The 20,985-nt window shown below is 44.1% G+C and overlaps 1 protein-coding gene across 1 annotated transcript; it reads right to left on the minus strand.

Moving 5' to 3' along the window:
* Positions 1-7,529: 7,529 nt before the first annotated feature.
* Positions 7,530-12,828, minus strand: LOC129182354 (uncharacterized). The gene is made up of 2 exons (XM_054778352.1): positions 12,248-12,828; positions 7,530-7,843 (listed from the first exon to the last, which is right to left on the minus strand). The coding sequence occupies exons 1-2, from the start codon at positions 12,777-12,779 to the stop codon at positions 7,773-7,775; spliced, it is 603 nt and encodes a 200-aa protein (XP_054634327.1). The 5' UTR covers positions 12,780-12,828; the 3' UTR covers positions 7,530-7,772.
* Between the last annotated feature and the right edge of the window lie 8,157 nt (positions 12,829-20,985).

Consider the following 20,985-nt stretch of genomic DNA (forward strand, 5'->3'; position numbering starts at 1 on the left):
GGAGAGAAAGCCTGCTATTTCTATTATTAGCGAGAAGATTTCAAGTTTTTCTCCTCCTTTTTGTTCATTCTTTTCAACTTGAAGTTATTTTGTTTAGCTGTATTTTTAGCTCATTAAATACCAAAGCCCGATCCCAAAGACATCATTGTACATCTTTGACCTTTTTTTGTGCCAAAGGCAAAAAGAGGTGATAACGCAACACTAAAAGATGTCACTTTTAGAGCAGTTTTAAGCCAGGAAATTTGCATTTGATAAGAGCTCGGCATGCATCTTTTGCGTATAAAAACACACTCGAGGAGGGAGTGGAAGAGCGTGGAGGAGTGTAGCGTGCGGAAGTAATGTGTTGTAGGGATATTTTAACGCATGCACACGCGCGTGCACACGTGCACACACACAGTTTAGTTCCAAATGTGAAAACTGTAAAAATTTCATGGGTTTATGTTTGTAAATAAATGGTTATTTTGATGTTTTGTGTGTTGTTTATGTTGGTATAGTTGTTTGGATATTTGAGTTGTCACAAAAGCAAAAAATATTTGTGTCAAAGTGAATGTTGAAATGTATCTTTTCAAAAAAAAGCTTCTTTTCTCCCTGTTTTAGTCAGGAACTGATATTTTCCTGAAACTTCCCTATGTTCTACAGCTGATTACTAATGAAGGGAAAAGGGTAGAAACAAATTCTAATGTTTCCTTTGGTGGGTTCCATGTTTATATAGCCATTGAACACAATATTCTATGCGATCAGTCCAAATGGTGTAAAATGGCCGCTACTGAAGGAGTCGTCTTTTGAAAAATGGCTGAGATTGAACGATGGCCTTTGGCATCCACACACAACACACACATTTGAGTGAATGAATGAGAGGGTGAGAAACTATGTTGCCATGAGCAGCCATGAAGGACAAATGAAGCCGGAGCTAAAGTATTGGGACATGGCTCATCTCAGTTCTTCATCTTAACAAGACATTTTGGCCAATTGTACTCTTCCACCTGTGTGGGGGCACACACATCCTAAGGCTAAAAGTAGATATTAGTGACAGCGTTCAAAGAAAAATATTTACAACTGCTCAAATTCTAAGATCAAAGTTATTCACCAAGCATCTTGGACCTCAAGATAGCTTCTCAGGTGAAAACCTGTCTAGAGAAGGGAGGAGGACTTTTAAGAAGCTGAAGAGTGTGGGTGGAACGGCAGAGAGGAAGGGAAGATGTTCTGCGTCTAAATGAGCGGCCGTGATTTAACAGCAGACTCGTGGCTTGATGGTGCGGGGATACGTGCTTGACGCTGTCGTTGTTCTGCCAAGTCAGAGTGCTTTTTATAAGGACGCCAACGATCACAGGAACGGCTGACAGCTGAGTCTGTGTCCACCGTTAATAGTACATTTTGGAAGCGGGAAGTGGCCAGTAAAGCAATACATACACTGCTCAAAAAAATTAGAGGAACACTTCAAAAACACATCAGATCTAAACTGGAGGAAAAATGATGTTGAATATCTTTCCTGATAATAAGTGGGTGATGTATTAGTAACAAAATGATGCCACATAATTTGATAGAAATGAAAATGATCACCCTATAGAGGGGGGAAATCAAAGACACCCCAAAAATGAAAGTGAAAAAATGATGCAGCAGACTGGTCCATTTTGCTAAAATGTCATTGTAGCAACTCAAAATGATTCTCAGTAGTTTGTGTGGCCCCCACGTGCTTGTACGCATGCCTGACAACGTCGGGGCATGCTCCTAATGAGACTACGGATGGTGTCCTGGAGGATCTCCTCCCAGATCTGGACCAGGGCATCACTGAGCTCCTGGACAGTCTGAGGAGCAACCTGGCGGCGCCGGATGGACCTAAACATAATGTCCCAGAGGTGTTCTATTGGGTTTAGGTCAGGTGAACGTGGGGGCCACTCAATGGTATCAATTCCTTCATCCTCCAGGAACTACCTGCATACACTAGCCACATGAGGTCGGGCATTGTCGTGGACCAGGAGGAACCCAGGTCCCACTGCACCAGCGTAGGTTCTGACAATGGGTCCGAGGATTTCATCCCGATACCTAATAGCAGTCAGGGTGCCGTTATCTAACCTGTAGAGGTCTGTGCGTCCTTCCAGGGTTATGCCTCCCCAGACCATCACTGACCCACCACCAAAGCGGTCATGCTGAATGATGTTGCAGGCAGCATAACGTTCTCCACGGCATCTCCAGACCCTTTCACGTCTTTCGCATGTGCTCAGGTTGAACTTGCTCTCATCAGGGAAGAGCACAGGGCACCAGTGGTGTAGTTGCCAATTCTGGTGGTCTATGGCAAATGCCAATCGAGCTCTACGGTGCTGGGCAGTGAGCACAGGGCCCACTACAGGACGTCGGGCCCTCAGGCCACCCTCATGGAGCCTGTTTCTGATTGTTTGGTCAGAAACATTCACACCAGTGGCCTGCTGGAGGTCATTTTGTAGGGCTCTGGCAGTGCTCATCCTGTTCCTCCTTGCACAAAGGAGCAGATACCGATCCTGCTGAGGGTTGAAGGGCCTTCTACGGCCCTGTCCAGCTCTCCTGGAGTAACTACCTGTCTCCTGGAATCTCCTCCATGCGTCCAGGTACCGCAGTGATGCCCTGGTCCAGATCTGGGAGGAGATCCCCCAGGACACCATCCGTAGTCTCATTAGGAGCATGCCCCGACGTTGTCAGGCATGCGTACAAGCACGTGGGGGCCACACAAACTATTGAGAATCATTTTGAGTTGCTACAATGACATTTTAGCAAAATGGACCAGTCTGCTGCATCATTTTTTCACTTTCATTTTTGGGGTGTCTTTGATTTCCCCCCTCTATAGGGTGATCATTTTCATTTCTATCAAATGATGTGGCATCATTTTGTTACTAATACATCACCCACTTATTATCAGGAAAGATATTCAACATCATTTACTGCGTACAATATAGCATGCGTCTTACGTTATCAGCCCACTGTGTTCTTGATGTATTTGTTCTTCATGTATTTTTATCATCCTTGCAATGTGCAACTTCCTATGGCTCCGTTTCGGCTTATTTGGCAGCTGTGATCTAAAGAAAAGCGGAGACAGAAACGACGGTGCAGCTGAGCCTTTGTTTGGTCGGCAATGTAAATATAAACAAAACAGTGCAAAATGGTGCGCGTTCACAGACAGTGTCGCTCGCTACATTGCAAAAGAAATGCAACCATTCAATACGGTTATATGGTGTACATTTTAAACAACACAGTGTACATACAGGCAACTTCTATGTCAAGCTGATGTGGCTCACACAAGTACACTATACTTGAGTACCATCTAGTGGTTCTAATGTGAATCACTCCTCTCAGGCAATAATGCATGAAAAACTGCTCTCAAAAAATGTTGACGATAATATCGATTATCGATGATAATTTGAAGCACAATTATCCATCAGCAATATTTGTTATCGTGACCCGCCTACCTTGACAAGTTTGAACTGTCAACCAGAAGGGTCAGCTGCCCACTGTGACATGGTAGGCATGGTCAAGTGGGCAGACCTGACTATATTCAACTGCCATCTAACATACAGTAATCCCTCCTTTATGCTGGTTCATTGGTCCCAGACCCCACCCTCATAAGGAAATTTCCGCCAAGTAGGATTCAACTTGAATAAACTGAATATTTTGGTCATCGGAGCACAGAAAACCTGTTTATGACTTTATAAATATGCTTTTGTTTCAACATGATTAGAAAATAACACCCCTCCAGTCACTTTTCCACTGCTACTATTCTTTGTTTACACCACATTGTGCAGGCTATGGGATCACTTGCAGGGACATAACAGACGGCCACCGCTAGCATAGCAAGCTACCTGGCTAACTACTTAGTTAGGAGCTAAAAAAGTACCACTTCCACACGGTATGAGAACCTTTTTTTCCATCTCAGCCATGGCCATAAGTCTGCATGCAGTGTGAAAGGATATGTAATGTAACATGCCTCATCAGTGTAACATTACTGAGGCCTAGTGGCCACAATACTACATACGACGTGAATTTTTGGACTAATAATTGGCCATTGTCAACCATGCAACAGCCATCATTTATTCTTTAATACATTTTGCTTAAATGTGCTTATTTTTTTGCTAATAGGCCATAGTCAAACACAAAACAGCAATCATTAATCAATGACTGTGTGAAAAAAGGCCATCGAGTGAGGGAGCGATGTTTGAACGGCGATGTAGCGAGGGACGAGTGGTCCTTCAAAATATTGGGCCTCATTCACGAACATCTTCTTAAAAGTCTTCTTAAGAAGTGTACTTAAGAAGGTGTGGGTTGGAAACTACGCCACATTCACGACACGTTCTTAAGTAGGGATAATCGTTCACATCGATGTTCTTAGGTTGATGAACGCCAACTGCGATGCACGTGCATGTAAGGCCTAATTTGCATAGGTGACCGCCTATTATTTCCTCTGTAAGGTAAAAAATGTGCCGTGCGCAACAGGCAGCTGGAGGCGGAGATGGCAACGCGCAAGGGCAAGACTGAGGAGCAGCTGGACAACAAACGAAAGAAAAACTTCAATTGTACAGAAATAGAGGTGCTTTTACAAGGAGTGAGCGAACAAAAGACCACCTTATTTTCACGTGTATCCACCGGTCATCAGGCCATCCAAAAAGAGTCGGCATGGAGCACCATTGCAGGAAACATAAATGCCGTTTCCACGGAGAAACGCACCACCACAGAGGTTAAAAAGAAGTGTTTTGACTTAAAATAGACTAAAAAAAAAAGATTAGACTGCACCGGAGGGATCTGGAGGAAACGGGAGGTGGGCCATCAATCAAAAACCAAACCATTTCGGAAACTCTAGAAAATATTTACACTGTCATGATGGAAAAATAAAGTCAAAATACATAGTTTGTGTGTGACAATGTATTTTTTCTGTGGTTACATTTGATTAGACGCTGCCTAATCAATACAGCAGCCCCGTGCTCTGGCTCAAGACGTGGCTGGGGGCGCATGTCGTTATCTGGGGGTGCTCCGTGCGCAATAGACACACCACGTTTCATTGCGATGTTATTCTGATGATCCTGCACACCTGCAAGAACAGAGAGGGAAGCCTGAAGCCTGAAGCGGGACATCAAATATTGGTGGCTTTCAGCAAATAAATCTAATGGTCCTTTACATTCTCTCTCTGCAGCGCACGTCCAGCCAGCCTTTTTGTTGGATGAATTGGGATTTGAATATTTATTTATCCATGGAGTATATTTGAGTTGTTTTGATGATAAATAATTGTTGGGATATTTTATTTGCACTACATTTTTGGGATCAGGTTGCAAAATCCATCATGAGGGCGATTGCGCATTGAAAGTGCAAGCTTTGCTTGTGCGTAAGAGTCCTCCTGGGCGTTCGTAGAATTTGTTCTTAGATCTAAGAACTGGGAATTAAGAACACGTTTCGTGAATGCCAAAAATCTTCGTAAGAAGGCTTTAAGAACACATTGCGTAAGAACGTTTCGTGAATGAGGCCCATTGTCTAAATATCAGAACCTCAACATATGCTCAATAAGAAGACAAAATGGACCTGTTGGACATGAATCCATCTTTCTTTCAAAAGGTGCCGCCAGGGATAGCTCACTGGTCCAAATGGTACTTACGTGATGCTCGGGGGGCGGCGTCCTTTTCCCATCTTCACTCTGGCCCTGAGGTGCATCCTGAAGCTGAGCATGGCACAGCAACGTGTCTCCAGGCCGATCACACACACACACACACACACACACACACACACACACACACACACACACATTACAACAACACACCATTACAAACTATATGACTAACGGCGCTGTGCAGGGATTTTCTGTAGCCGGTAGAGAGGTAATTATTAAACTATTATTATTATCAACTCTTTTTCTAAAAAATGCTGCCCATCTTCCTGTTGCTCTCCACGTAATCAATAACTTCTCCAAGGCCTCGGGTCTGTGCCTGAACTTACAGAAAGGAGAGCTATTAGCTGTTCAAACCAGTCCTGTAAATTCCACATGCAACATTCCTGTCGAGGAAGAAGTCTAGGTCGACTTAATCAAAACTTGACATGCACTTTGAATTTTGACCCAATGATTGAGAAAACCAAAAGCAAATGAAATCCGTGCTTACAGAGGGACCCGTCCCTAAAAGGTAGCGTTCTTGTGACTAAAGCTGAAGGAATATCACGGCTCACTTATGCAGCTCTCTCCTTGCATCTTGACCGTAAAAACACTGAAAATATTCATGCAGCGTATAATCCTACACGTTATATGAAGAAAGGAGTTGTTATGAATGACTACGAGCATCTTTCCCACCCTTAATAATGCTTTTACTTCCTGAAGATCCAGTCATTGTCCCTCTTTGTGGTGGTTGATGAAATGCATTCTGAACTGCAGTTATGATGTAGACAAACCTTCTGTGACACGATCAGCTTTCCATAGGCAAGTTCTCTTATCTTGGTCGGGAATTTACTATCAGAACTTCTCACCCCACGGGACCTCATCTGGAATAATAGAAACATGCTATATAAAAATAAGTTGCTTTTTTTTTGGAAAGATGGGTTCTAACAACATGACTTTGCTGGGTCAGCTGTCCAACGCCGAGGGACTCCTGCTTTCTCGTCAACAATTTCTATCTACGTATCATTTTCCAGTCCCCCCCAAGGAATTTGCCATAGTTTTTGATGCTGTCCCTTCAGCTACAGTGTTCCCTCGTTTAATGCAGGGTCAGGTTCCAAAAAAATACCGGTGTTAAGTGCAATCCTTGTAGCAGAAGTTGATTTTTTTTGTTTCATTAAAAAAAATAGATCTATTTTTTGTTCATTAGATATTTTTTCGTTTACGGGACATGTTTTTTTCATTTATTGTATGTTTTTTCGTTTACAGTATTTTTTGGTTTCTTCATTATATATGTTTTTTTCGTTTACATTATATGTTTTTTCGTTTATTGTATATGTTTTCTCGTTTATTATGTGTTTTTATTTCATTTACACTACATGCTTTTTCGTTTACAGTTTTTTTGGTTTGTTTACTATATATGTTTTTTTCGTTTACAGTATATGTTGTTTCCATGACAGGATATGTTTTTTCGTTTATTGTATATGTTTTAAGCAAGTAAAACCCCTCACCACACATTTTATATACTTTTCTCAGACATGAGAAAATACACTCAACAAAAATATAAACGCAACGCTCTTGGTTTTGCTCCCATTTTTTATGAGATGAACTCAAAGATCTAAAACTTTACAAAACTTTCGAAATTTGCATGCACCCGTACTTGGTCAAAGATGACTCGTACCTGTATGTCAGGTGTGTCAAACTCGTGCCATGGAGGGCCGAGACACTGCAGGTTTTCTTTCCAGCCAGTCATTTAAGCAGGTGATTGTAATGATCAACACCTTCAGTTTGAGGGAAGGAGCTCATCAATTAAATCACCTGCTGAAGAAACTGGTTGGAGAGAAAACCTGCAGCGTCTCGGCCCTCCAGGGCACGAGTTTGACACATGTGCTGTATGTCATTCACACGATGTGCTTCAAAAGACACCCACCTTTATTTATCCCACAGCAGGGAAATTCACTTGTTACAGCAGCAAGCAAGATACGCAAGTAAAGAATACATAGTGACTACAACATGGTTCAGGTGGTGCAGGTGTTGTAGAGCCTGACAGCGGTCGGTATGAAGGACCTGCGGAACTTCTCCTTCTTACACCGTGGGTGTAACAGTCTGCTGCTGAAGGAGCTGCTAAGGGAACCCACAGTGTCACGTAGCGGGTGAGAGGTGTTGTCCATGATGGATGTCAGCTTAGCCAACGTCCTTCTCTCCCCCACTTCCTCCACGGAGTCCAGAGGACCGTCCAGAACAGAGCTCCTAATAAACACAAAGACAAAGAAAAACAACACGTGGGTATTCTCATCACTCCCTAACGTAACTCGTACTGCGGAAGTACAATTTGCTGCATTTAAGTATGCTCGGAAATGCCAGAAAATACAGCTACACTGGAAACATGCGAATTCAACTTAAATTACGTGATGTTTTTGAACGCAACCCCTCATGGTGTGGTTGCTGTTGTGCTATTAAAGATACGAGTGTTAGAGAAATCGATTTTCAGACGTGTGCTATCTTATAGCATGATTTAAATGTTCAGGTCATTTGGAACTGTTCATACATACAAATATATAAAATTGTGTCCTGTCATTTATCTTTCGGTACATAAAATACAGTAAAAATGGGCATATTTCACACAGAGAGCCTGGGCGCTGCAATCACAAATAGCGAGAGAGAGTGACGAGAGGAGAAGCTGACTGAGCTGAGTCGATAAATCATACAGTAGATCAGGGCTCACCAACGTGGTGCCCGCGAGCACCAGGTAGCCCCCCACGACCACATGAGGTGCCCGCAAACCTGCCTTTCATTCAGGTTTTCAGTTACTAATGAAAGAACAGTAGAAAGAAATGCATTCTGAAATACAACATGTGAGTTGTGGACACCAGCATTTTGTTCATGTTCTGGTAAAACAAGCATATTCGCTTTGTTTGGGTTTAAAATAAGCTCTGAAAATAAATGTTACAAAAATGAGTAGCTCTTGGCCATTTTCATTTTGTAAAAGTAGCTCTCACAAGGAAAAACGTTGGTGACCCCTGCAGTAGATATTAGCAGAGCGATGCACAGCAGCATAAGCACCAAAAATGCACTGGACGGGGGAAACTGTAAAACACCAAAAATACGAGACAAGACAGCAACTCTTTACACAGCCAACCACAGACTGCCCTCACTTTTCCCTGAGGCGTTTTATTGAATAGCAAATTAGATCACGCCCACTCACAGGTGGCACAAATAAAGCAAATTACCACACATGCATTGTAAACAAAAACACAACTCATGACAATGTGAGAGCACATGCCAACACCCCCACTTGTTCTTACATTGTTAACATAAATACCTTTTTTGCATACAATAACATGAACAAAAACCAACAATTCATCCTCCAAAGATGAAGCGTGCAAACTTTGCCAAATTAAATTTTGTTGCAGGCTTTGTCATTAGATAGCAACCATTTCCTCAGTAGGACAATACTGTAACACAATGTGCCCATCATTTATAATGGAACGAATAAAATGATATTTTATGTCGATGCGTTTACGTCTTTGTCGTCTGATGGGATTCTTTGCTAAAGCAATTGTGCCTTGGTTGTCCTCAAAGATCTTAGGTAGTGGATAAACTTGATTATCAAGAGCATCCGGAAGCTGTTTGAGATACAGACACTCTTGAACAGTGGTTACTAAGGACATGTACTCTGCCTCACAGGTTGACAAGGCAACAGTGGGCTGCTTTTTAGTTGGTTAAGCTTATACAATAACCAGTGGTACTGCGTCTGTCACTTTCAGCTGCCCAATCTGCGTCACTGTATGCTTGTAAACTTAAGGAATCGGATTTTGAGTAACACAACTCTTTGTTAAGTGTACCTTTAAGATAGCGTAACACATGTTTAACAGTGACCCATTGTTCCTCAGTTGGGGTTGAAAAGTACTGCGATAGTTTGCTTACTATAAAACTTAAATCAGGTCTTGTACACACTGATAAATACAGTCAAACCTGTCTTAGCGGCCACCTGTATAGAACGGCCACCTGCCTATAGCGGCCACTGACAAATCCCCCACTGAAAATGTACATGTTATAGACCCTGTGTATAGCAGTCACCCATTTTGTATCCCTTGGTCAATATCTGACCGCATATAGCGGCCAAAATGCCGACTCGAAAAAGTTTAATTTTTTCAAATCAATGAAGCCGTCGTGTGTAGACTTTAATTACTGAGTCCTAGCTCAGTCACAATCATTCACAAGATCCACACAAACTGTCAGTTGTTCCACATAAAAAAAAAGCCGTCTTCTTTGGAGCTTGTTGCAGACAGTGACAGTTGTTCTTTACAACTTTTATCCGCAGTCCCACAGTGCCCTCTACTGGTCAACATGTAGCAGTATAATTATATGTATCTGCAAACACAACAAGCTTCTAATCACAGACATGTTAATATGTGTGCGCACAAATTAAAAATGGCTGCCAACCTGTCTATAACGGCCACCTGTCTATAGCGTCCACTTTTGCCGTTTGCCTTTAGCGGCCGCAATAGACAGGTTTGACTGCCGACAGCCTCTCTGTACTTTGTGACATCTGTCATTATGTCAACACCATCACAGTAATAAAGTTTTTGTTCACAAGGCGTAGAGTCCGTAGACCGTGACTTGCAATCCTGCATATCTAATCTATCAATGATTTTCTCTACATACTTAGCTTGTGACATTTTTACACAATTATCTGTGATTAAAATCAATTCCGAGGAAATGTTTGAGTTTACCCAAATCTTTCATTTGGAATCTTGATGAAAATATTTCTTTTACAGATTTTAGCACATTTTCATTACTTGCAGCAATAATAAGGTCATCAACCCAGATAACAATTATCACTTTGTCCTGTTCCGTTTCTCTCGTGTAAACACAGGTATCAGCTTGATTTTGCACAAAATTATTTTCGGTCAAATAATCGTGCAGCAGTCTGTTTCTGCTCGATTGTTTAAGTCCATACAATGAGCGCTGTAGTTTACAGACTAACTTTTCATCAGTGCTCAATTTCACCTCGTAACCTTGTGGTTGATCCGTGTAGATCTCACAATCAATTGGTGCATTTAAGCATGCACTTTTGACATCCATTTGGTGCAAAATCAAGTTTTCTTGTGCAGCTTTCTGCAAACACTAGTCGGGTTGGCAGTAGGAGGAAAAAGTGTCCTCATAATCAACACCTAATTTTTGGTTGTAGCCTTTTGCCACATACCTGGCCTTGTATTTTTCTGACCCATCAATGTTTTTCTTTAAAGTATAAACCCATCTACCCCCCACTGCTTTCTTACCTGGGGGCAAATTGATTGGAGTAAATGTGTCATTTTCTGTAAGAGATTGCATTTCTTCGTCCATACAGTAGCATTAATCCACTCGTTCGACTTGTCTGAATTTGTGGCTTCTTTAAAAGGTTACAGGGAGGCGACATGTTACTCTGTTGTAGTAATCCATGTTACTTTGGACCTGGTCCCTTTCTTCCGCTGACTGAGAAACAGTCACGAAGGTAAGATGGCTTCTTCCGCTCTCTAAAAGTGTAAGTTCTAGGCTCATGTTTAACTTCTACTATTTTTGGCCGACTACTCTATTCAGTCTCATTGGCTGGAACCTGTTCAGTCACAATGGCTGGAACAGCATTTTGCTGGGGTCTCTCTGCCCTGTAATTGACTCTCAGATCCCAATCGTCATCATCATCATCAGGTGGTGAAACAGTTTGGTTTTGTTCTTCACCACTAGGCTCACAAACAAACTTTACCGATCTATTTTTCTGCACTTTGCCAGTGTCAGGAAAATAGACTAGGTACGCTGGACTGGATTTGTCGTACACAACAAAAATACCTTTAACACCCCTGGGTCTAGTTTTTTCTTGTCATGTACATAAGCATAGCACTCTGAGCCAAACTTTTGCATTTTGGACAGGTTGGGTTGTCTCCCAGTTAACGACTGTACTGGTGTTTGCTTTGTTCAGTGATTAAAACATCGATTTCGAATCACTGCTGCTGTCTGTATTGCATAAGGCCACAGACTTTTTGGTAGCTCACTCTCGAGTAACATGCATCTTCCCATATCAAAAAGTGTGCGCCAATTTCGCTCAGCTGTGCCATTTTGGTGTGGCAAATTTGGAGCCGAGGTTTCATGTTTTATTCCATTTTTACTCATTAAAGATGTGAAACTTTTGGAAGAGTATTCTGTACCATTATCAGATCTGAGTCGTTTGATTTTGCCATAAGGCGCTGCATCAGCCAGAAAAGCTCAGTAGCTTCACTGTGTCACTTTTATTTTTGAGAAAATGCACAAACACTGGAATAATCGTCACTAAATGAAAGTGCATACTTGAATCCCTCTCTGGATTGAGGTGTAATTGGCCCTGCCAAATCTGTGTGGACCAGCCCTAGTGGCTCCGTAGCTCTCGCAACAGGCTTTCTATTTATGGTTCGCACAAATTTGCCCTGAATGCACACGTCACAATGTGGAGGTTTTCTGGTTGCGCCTTTAATTTTCATGCCCTCTAAAACAGGTGGCAACTTTAACACATCCTCATAGTTGCAGTGACCCAAAATTTCATGCCATGTTTTTAACCCTTTAACATTGTCATCACGTGTCACATCATTGTCAACAGTGTGTAAATAATCAAGTCTGTTGTGAACATGTTGAATTTCGTACCGTTTTTGTGGATCAACACGTCTTTGTCCATCTTGAAGATCACCGTCCCGTCGCTGACTGTAGCCGCTTTGACAGAGAAGATGTCTTGAGGACAGGAGGGGATGTACAAGGCGCCTCTCAGCGTGGTCTTCAACGCTCGGCCCCGGCTGTCCATCAGACTAACGCCCGCGTCCCCTCGCCGCTCGGCTCCACCGCTGCACCGTGTCCCATCTGCCAGCTCCACACAGTGTGACTCGGCCTTGAAGCTCTCGTCAAAACTTTTGAACTTGGCGAGGTCAGTGATGATGTGCGAGGTTGCACCGCAGTCGACCATGAGGCCCCTCACGTTCACATCCCGGCTCGGCTGGAGGTCAGCTGACATGTAACTCAGCCGGAACGCGTACTCGTGCTCCTCCGGCTTCTTCTGTAGCTTTACGGGCATCATCTCGGCGATTTTGGCTTCGGTAGGTCTCCGCTCTGTGTGGCGCTCCTGCAATGTCTGCACCACACTTTGCGCTGACAGGTGCGATCTCGGTGTCCGACAGTCCCACATCGGAAACACACCTCGTCCTTCGCGGCCGCTTGCTGCCGCTTTCGCTCGCCTGGACCTGCGCCTCCTCTGGCGGGCCTCGCTGCCCGTCTGCCTCGTGCTGTCATCACATTATCTTCGTCGACAGTAGCACGCATTTTTTCTGTGTCTTACAAGTAGTAGCTTCTTAATTTTGTCTTGAATTCAGGAAACGCTATGCTCTCGTCTGCTTGGGTGATGTGTGTTCTGTGGGTGGTGTCGAATAAACAAGCCGAGTAGTTCTTCATAACTTTACCCACAAGCTCTGCCAGGTTGCATGTACAACTCACACATCCTTCCTCTTCTCTTTCTCCCTTACTCACTATTTCTTGGTCCCATTCGCAGTCCCACAGTGCCCTCTACTGGTCAACATGTAACAGTACAAATACAGACCCTTTCCAAAAAATTTGAATGTCATGGAAAAGTTGTTTAATTTCTATAATTCCATTGAAAAAGTTAAACTTTCATAGATTATAGATTCAGGGCCCACAATTTAAACGATTTAAAGTATTTATTTGTTTATTTTTACATAATTTGGGCTTCCAGCTCATTAAACCCACAAAAACAGGAATTCAAAAAAATAGAATACTGTGAAGATATCAGCCCAAATTTTGCAGGGCATGAATGTTTTAAACTGAGTGTCACACACTAATCATCTACTAAACTCAAATCACCTGCACAGGCTTCCCCAGGTGTCATTAAATTGCTTCAGTTTGGTTCAATTGTCACAGTTGGGTTCAATATGGGGAAGACTGCAGACATGACAACTGGCCAGAAGACCATCATTGATACCCTCCATAGGATGGGTAAGCCACAAAAGTTCATAGCTAAGGAGGCTGGTTGTTCACAGAGTGCTGTGTCCAAGCATATCAATGGAAAGTCTAGAGGAAGGGCAAAATGTGGCTGGAGAAGATGCACCAGCAAAAGAGATGACCGTGGGCTTCAGCGGATTATCAAACAGGGAAGATTCAAGAATCTGGCAGAGATCCAGAAAGAGTGGAATGAGGCGGGAGTCACAGCTTCAAAAACCACCACATTCAGACGCATCCGGGAGATGGGCTACAACTGTCGGGTTCCTCGGGTCAAGCCACTTCTGAACCTGAGCCAACGTAGGAAGCGTCTCCACTGGGCCAAGGAGAAGAAGGACTGGACTGTTGGCCAGTGGTCCAAGGTCCTCTTTTCCGATGAAAGTAAAGTGTGCCTTTCATTTGGGAATCACAGTCCAAGGGTTTGGAGGAAGAAGGGTGAGGAACAGAACCCAAGCTGCCTGAGGTCCAGTGTGAAATATCCACAGTCCGTCATGACTTGGGGTGCAATGTCCGGTGCAGGTGTTGGTAAACTCTGCTTTCTTAAATCCAAGGTCACCGCAACAGTCTACCAGAATGTTTTAGAGGACTTCATGATTCCTTCTGCTGAGGATCTGTATGGAGATGCAGATTTCATCTTCCAGCAGGACCTGACCCCTGCCCATACCGCCAGAAGCACCAAAACCTGGTTTGATGCCCATGCCATCACAGTGCTTGACTGGCCAGCCAACTCACCGGACCTAAACCCCATTGAGAATCTATGGGGTATTCTCAAGAGGAAAATGAGGGGCACCAGACCCAACAACAAAAAAGAGCTGACAGCAAGCATCAAGGAAATCTGGGCTTCCATAACTCCCAGGCAATGCCACAGGCTGATTGCTTCAATGCCACGTGGCATCGAGGCAGTGATTAAGGCAAAGGGATTCCCAACCAAGTATTGAAGATTGACATATCGTTTTGAAAGTACCATATTTTGATTGATTTGATGCGATCCTAATTTCTTTCTTTTTTTTCCTGCAAAAACTGAGAAGTAAATGGTGATTTTTTCACAGTACTCTAATTTTTTGAATTCCTGTTTTCGTGGGTTTTATGAGCTGGAAACCCAAATTACGTAAAAATAAACAAACACTTGAAATCGTTTAAATTGTGGGCCCTGAATCTATAATCTATGAAAGTTTAACTTTTTGAATGTAATTATGGAAATTAAACAACTTTTCCATGACATTCTAATTTTTTGGAAAGGGTCTGTATATATACACATATACATACAGTATGCAAACACAACATCTCCCCCATTACTCAAACATTACATCCTCTATTCACATTTAGAACAACACTTAGCAATAGTGCAACTGTAAGTAATTCACATCTCAACCATGTAACATAGCTTCCAGTTCTTTCACAATATTACTTGAACTAGCGGCAATAAATCTTGTAAATAAAACAAGTGCATTACTTTAATAAGTATCTTAGTATCTTATCTTAGTCATAAGTAACTTAAGTCAGCAACTAGTAGAGTCACAATTAGCTCAAGCATTACATTTAACTAAAGGAGTACATTTAAATGCAACAGGTTTGAACGTTTGTAACCTTGTTTAGCTCAGACTATTCCATAACGTAGTCCTTAGTCCATGCTGGTGGTTTGTGCTCTCTTTGAGGAGCGGTGCGGCTTAGTAAAGTGCCTGTCAAGCCAGCACTTTCCTTAGCACAGGATCGGTATACTGTCTCTCTCCTTTTCCCACATGAAAAGGCTTGCGGATACGCACCTTATCTCCAACTTTAAGCTTGGGGGGTTTAGCACCTCTCTTCATGTCCGTATACTGCAACTCTTACTTTTACTTTGTTGTTGAGCTACTCTGGATCTCACTTTCTTGTATTTCCCATGACGGTTACTGTTGGCTTCCAAGGTTTCTGAGCTGCTTGTGCTCCTTGGATCAAGTCCTTGTGCACTCTGTTGAATCTTTCAACACATCCGTTTGCTTGTGGACGGTACACGCTTGTTCTGATGTGTTTGATTCCTATTTCCTTCAGGAAGTCTGCAAAGTCAGAAGAAGTGAACTGTGGACCGTTATCAGTTGTAATAGCACAGGGATTACCTTCACGAGCAAAAACTGATGACAGAAAGGTCAGGACTGTAGTCGTAGTTGCATTTGAAGTGAAGGCTACTTCTGGCCATTTGCTGAAGTAATCGACCAGAGTCATGGCAAATCTGCAGTCACATGGTCCACGCTCAAAAGGACCGACAATGTCCACCGCCACATGTTGAAAGGGGCCTTCTGGAAACTCTACAGGCTGTAAAGGAGCAGGTGATGCTTTGGCAGTTTTATCACATGACTGGCATACTGGGCATGAGGAGATGACAGTGTGAACTAGGTTGTCCATGTTTGGCCACCAGTAAAGCTCTCTAATGCCTTGGTGACCCTCATGTGCCAGTTGTACTATACGCTCACGGATTGACTTGGGGACAACCACCCGTGTGCCACGGAAAATCAGAGGGGAGTCAGCTGCAAGTCCATGTCTCATTAAGAAGTAGGGCTGTAACTCAATGGGAAGAGACTTTTTTGTTTTGGCCATTTAGACTGAATAACCTGTCGCAGTAATTTGAGTTCGGGGCTTCAACTTTAAAGTCAGCAAGCGGTAGTGCAAAGAGAGTTGAGGATATTTCAGCTATCTCAACAAGCAGGTCCTGTTCAGGTTCAGTCAATGAAATGTTCTGTAGGGGAACACGTGAGAGGCAATCTGCCAGGACATTTTGGTTCCCAGGACGGTACTCTATATCATATTAGAAACACATCAACCTAGCTGACCATCTTGCAATCCTCATTCCCGCTCTGCTCATACCTTTTGTGTTAAGAAGCGTAGTCAGGGCCTGATGATCAGTTCGGAGCGTGAATCTGCGTCCCCAGACGTAAGTTCTCCATCTCTCCACAGCCCACACACAGGCAAGGGCCTCTTTTTCTGTGGTGGAGTATTTCCTTTCAGCAGGTGCTAGTGTGCGTGAAGCAAAAGCCACAATGCGCTCAGTATTGTCAGAGTGAATCTGTGTCAGGACATCTCCTAAGCCGTAATCAGAAGCGTCTGTTGTAATGACTGTAGGCAGCCTAGGATCATACACAGCAAGTGCAGGACTGTCCAGTAGCATTTGTTTCAGTTTGGTGGAGCTTTCATTTATAGAATCATTCCAGTGAAGTTCAGCTTGTGGGCTAGTTCTGAGCAATTGTCGCAGGGGTTCAACTAGTGTAGCATAGTTAGGAATAAACTTGCTGAACCAGGAAGTTAAGCCCAAAAATGAACAAAGTGCTGGCATGTCTTTCGGTGCAGGTGCTTCAGCAACGGCAGTAAGGTCTTCTGTTGTAGGGTGTAAGCCCTCTTTGGAAATGACATGGCTCAGGAAGGTAATGTGGCTCTGGCCAAATGAGCTTTTGCTGAAGTTGATTTGTAGTCCCGCATCACTTAAGCACTTGAGGACGGCTTGTAGACGCTGATCGTGTTCCTCCTTTGAAGCTCCGTAGACTGATGTCATCCAGGTAATTCTGGGCTCCTAGTAAGTCTTTCAGGATGGTCTGCATCATTTTTTGGAAAGCAGATGGTGCAGATGCAGCGCCAAAGGGAACTCGTGTGAACTGGAACAAGCCATCATGTGTTATGAAAGCAGTTAGCTTGCGGCTTTCTGGATGCAACGGTAACTGGTGGTAAGCTGAGCTCAAGTCTATTTGGCTATAATGTGTAGCACCAGCCAGTTCTGCAAACAGGTCCTCCATATGAGGAAGTGGGTAGCAGTCTGTAGTGACACTTTTGTTTGGTTCACGGAAGTCAACACATAGGCACAGTCCTCCTTTGCGTTTCCTTCCTACGACGAGAGGACTCACCCATTCAGAAGCATCAATCCTTTCGATGATGCCTGCTTGGAGTAGACGGTTTAGTTCTGCAGAAACCTCTTCCCGTACACTTAGTGGCAGACGTCTTAACTTTTGGCGTACCAGATTCACTGCATTGTTAACTTGTACTTTGTGAATGAAGCCTTTGACTCATCCAAGTGACTGGACAGGAACAAAGTCGACTTTGTGCACTGCCCCATGTGCTTCACAAGCAAGTTTCATGGTATCACCTTCTTTACTGTAGGTTACTTTCCTCCTATAATGCTGATCTGGAGGGCTTTAATCAGATCCAAGCCTAGTGGAGGTGATCCAGCCTTTACTATGTAGAAAGTTGTTGGTACGATTTTGCCTTGTTCAGGAATGGTAGTTTCTGCTTGTAGACAACCAAGGACAGGTATGTGACCCCTGGCATAAGTGACCAACTTGACTGTAGGTTCATCAAGTGTGCAGCTGTCAAAGTACTTCTCATATATGGACTCAGGCAAAATGGAAACAGAAGCTCCAGTGTCTACCATTACCTCAAGTGAATGTGCATTTCCTTTAGGTGCCTCCACATTTACTGTACAGGTGAGTTTATTAAATGCTGCCGCTGCCAGTTTGCCATCATCAACACAGAGTACTGCTAAGTCGAGTACCACTACTTCTTGTATTTCATTTACAGATCTTGCACTTGATTTGCATACTTTGGCGAAGTGCCCTGTGACCCGAGTCTGTAACAACCCTCACGGTAGTGATCAGTGCACATTGTCTCACACCAGGTACGTGTTTATTATTGTTTATGTAATCCATATTATACATTGTTCATGTTTATTTGAGTTCATCATCCCTGTGACCCGAGTCTGTAACAACCCTCACGGTAGTGATCAGTGCACATTGTCTCACACCAGAAATAAACGGTGTCACTGTCTGCAAGAAGCTCCAAGTCTCCTGTTCATTACCACCATTAAACACAACGCAGAGCTCAGGAGACCTACACCACCCAGAGCTACAGTGCATTCAGCGGGGGTTACATTGGTGCCGTGACCTGGATGGCAGTGAGGCTTGAGGGGGTGAGTGTAACGGATGCCAGCCTGTGAGGCTGTGCGAGTGTACGTTGGTAAAATCTCACTCCCTCTGCCTTAAGAGCGGCGCTGAACACGCGACCGACAGTCCGGGCTTTTAGTCGCGTGGTCAGCGCCCTCGCCTCCCATTTCGAAGGTCCTGTTTTCGAGCCCCGGTGCGGGCAGGTGCGAAACAGGGCGGGTTACACTGGTGCCGTGACCCGTTCTCTACACTGGCGAAGCGGCAAAACACGTTTTCTTCCTGGGGCCGCCATTGCTGCACGAGGCTGCGCTATCTACGTCATTCGTCACGGTGGCCACAGTGAGACAGTCTGTCGTTTAGCCACTAGATGGGGGTGTTGCTCATGGAACATGGTGGATTGTATTCACTATCAGTCATTTGTATGTGAGTAGTGACATATTTCATGCCTTTTCTGTGACCAGTTTTTCGTTCTTACGGCTTTTTTTTGTTTGAGGTACTTGATAGTTTTTTTTTCTTCTTCTTGTAGTTTAGTCATAGAATCTGTCAAAGTCTAATTATTGCTGTGCAATTTTTTTTCTTTTTGTATGTGTTAAAATGGCAGGTGATAATGTTTTTGGGAGGGGAAGAGGTATGATGCCATGCACCCCGATAGCAGCACCTGGTAGGGGCAAGGGTGGGTTTTTGTTTATCCCAGACTCATCTACTCCTGGGCCGGACCCTGCATTGTCGACAGATGGCTCCTGTGGCGTGACTTGTGTGGATGTTGCACATGCATCAAAATTAGAAGACAGCCATGGGTCTGACGAGTTTTTGGCTGGAATGGCGTCTAAGATTGGCCTCTCCGTTGGTGAAAGTATCGCCTCCTGCATTGAGTCACGCTTGAACTGTGTGGTGGGTGCTGGTGTGCAGGGGTCATCAAGTAATGCAGCACCCGATGCTTCACTTGTGAATGTGAGATTAAGGAGCCAGTCAGTTTTAAAGGGGATGGTAGTGACACACTCACAGTTTGGGAGTGGGAGGCTATAATGATGTCTTACATGAGAAAGAAAGGGCTCCCGGTGGCAGAACAGGCTGAGGAAGTGCTAAGTAAGTTGGTGGGGAGGGCACGTGAAGTGGTTAGGGTGGGTGTGCGCAGTAAGCCCTCCGTTCTCTTGTCAGCAGGCCCAGACCCCATCTTTGAAATACTGAAGGAGCATTTTAGTGACACAGTCTGCACCGGTATGCCCCTAGCTGACTTTCATGCCACATTACCCAACGCTGGCGAACACTCCTTTGACTACTGGCTGAGGTTGAACAGAGCCATGGAAGTGACTGAGGACTGTTTAAGGAGGCAAAACAAGACGTTTGACAGTTTGACACGTGACTTGACCGCCATGTTTATACGTCACTGTCCAGACCCGGAACTGTCCTTGATATTTAAGTGTAAACCACTGCAGCAGTGGACGGCTTGTGAGGTTCATGAAAAGCTTGTAGAGCACAGTAGGAACCAGAGACTGTCAGTACAGCCAAAGCGGGTCACAACTATAACATCTAAGCTGCAGGAAGTGAGTCCTCGAGTGCATCATGTGATGCCCGAGTATAAGATTACATCACCTTCCATGCCTGGCGGTGCTCTAGCTAAAGACCCACAGGTTGAGGGGTCCGCTGATCGGCTTAATCGCATCATAGCCATGCTGGAGCAGGTGCTGACACAGCGGCCACAACAGACGAGGAGGGTTGACGGGCCAGCCTTGCAAACCTGACGGAGTCAGGCAGCTGTAGTAAGGCCGCCTGTCACTTGTTTAATTTGTGGGGATGATGGACACGACACTCATTCTCACTGCAGAGCCAATCGGCTATGTTTTGCACCTAATCACACACGAGCCGAGTGTCCTGGAGCCCAAAAAGTTGACAACAGGTTTCCTGAACCTGCAGCAAAGCAAGAGGAAAACTAGTTGGCCTGCATGTGGAGGGGGCAAGTACTAGGCCTGATCGTGATCCCCCAGAGGGTGATGATGATAATGTTGATGATTTAAAGTCCATTTACCAGAGTGTATGTGAGGAAAAACAACAAGGACGCACACCAGTCCTTCAGAATGTTCAGCGACTACGACCACATGACGACCTGTTTTATGGAAATGTGACTTTGGGTGGGAAAGTGTCAGTTAAAGCAATGCTTGACAGCGGCTCGATGGCTTGTACACTGAGTGCGACTGTCCTTCCTCAGTTGGTGGAACAACACTTGATTAAGGACGTAGCCCTTGAACCCACTGATGTTGTCTTAATAGGATGTGGAGGCTCGAAAACTGTACCGTTGGGTGTGTGCGACTTGGAAGTGGAAGCTTATGGATGCAAGGTGATTGTACCGATTCTTGTGGTGGAGGGCCAGGTTGATAGTCTCATCATTGGCAGCAATCTACTGAGGTTCCTGGTACACCATCTGAGGTTGGAGAGGGGTTTTAATGTCTGCGGCTCCACTCCAACTGGATGCGACAATGACCCTCG

This window comes from Dunckerocampus dactyliophorus, chromosome 6 (genome assembly GCF_027744805.1).
Source record: "Dunckerocampus dactyliophorus isolate RoL2022-P2 chromosome 6, RoL_Ddac_1.1, whole genome shotgun sequence".
In the NCBI taxonomy this organism is placed as follows: domain Eukaryota; kingdom Metazoa; phylum Chordata; class Actinopteri; order Syngnathiformes; family Syngnathidae; genus Dunckerocampus; species Dunckerocampus dactyliophorus.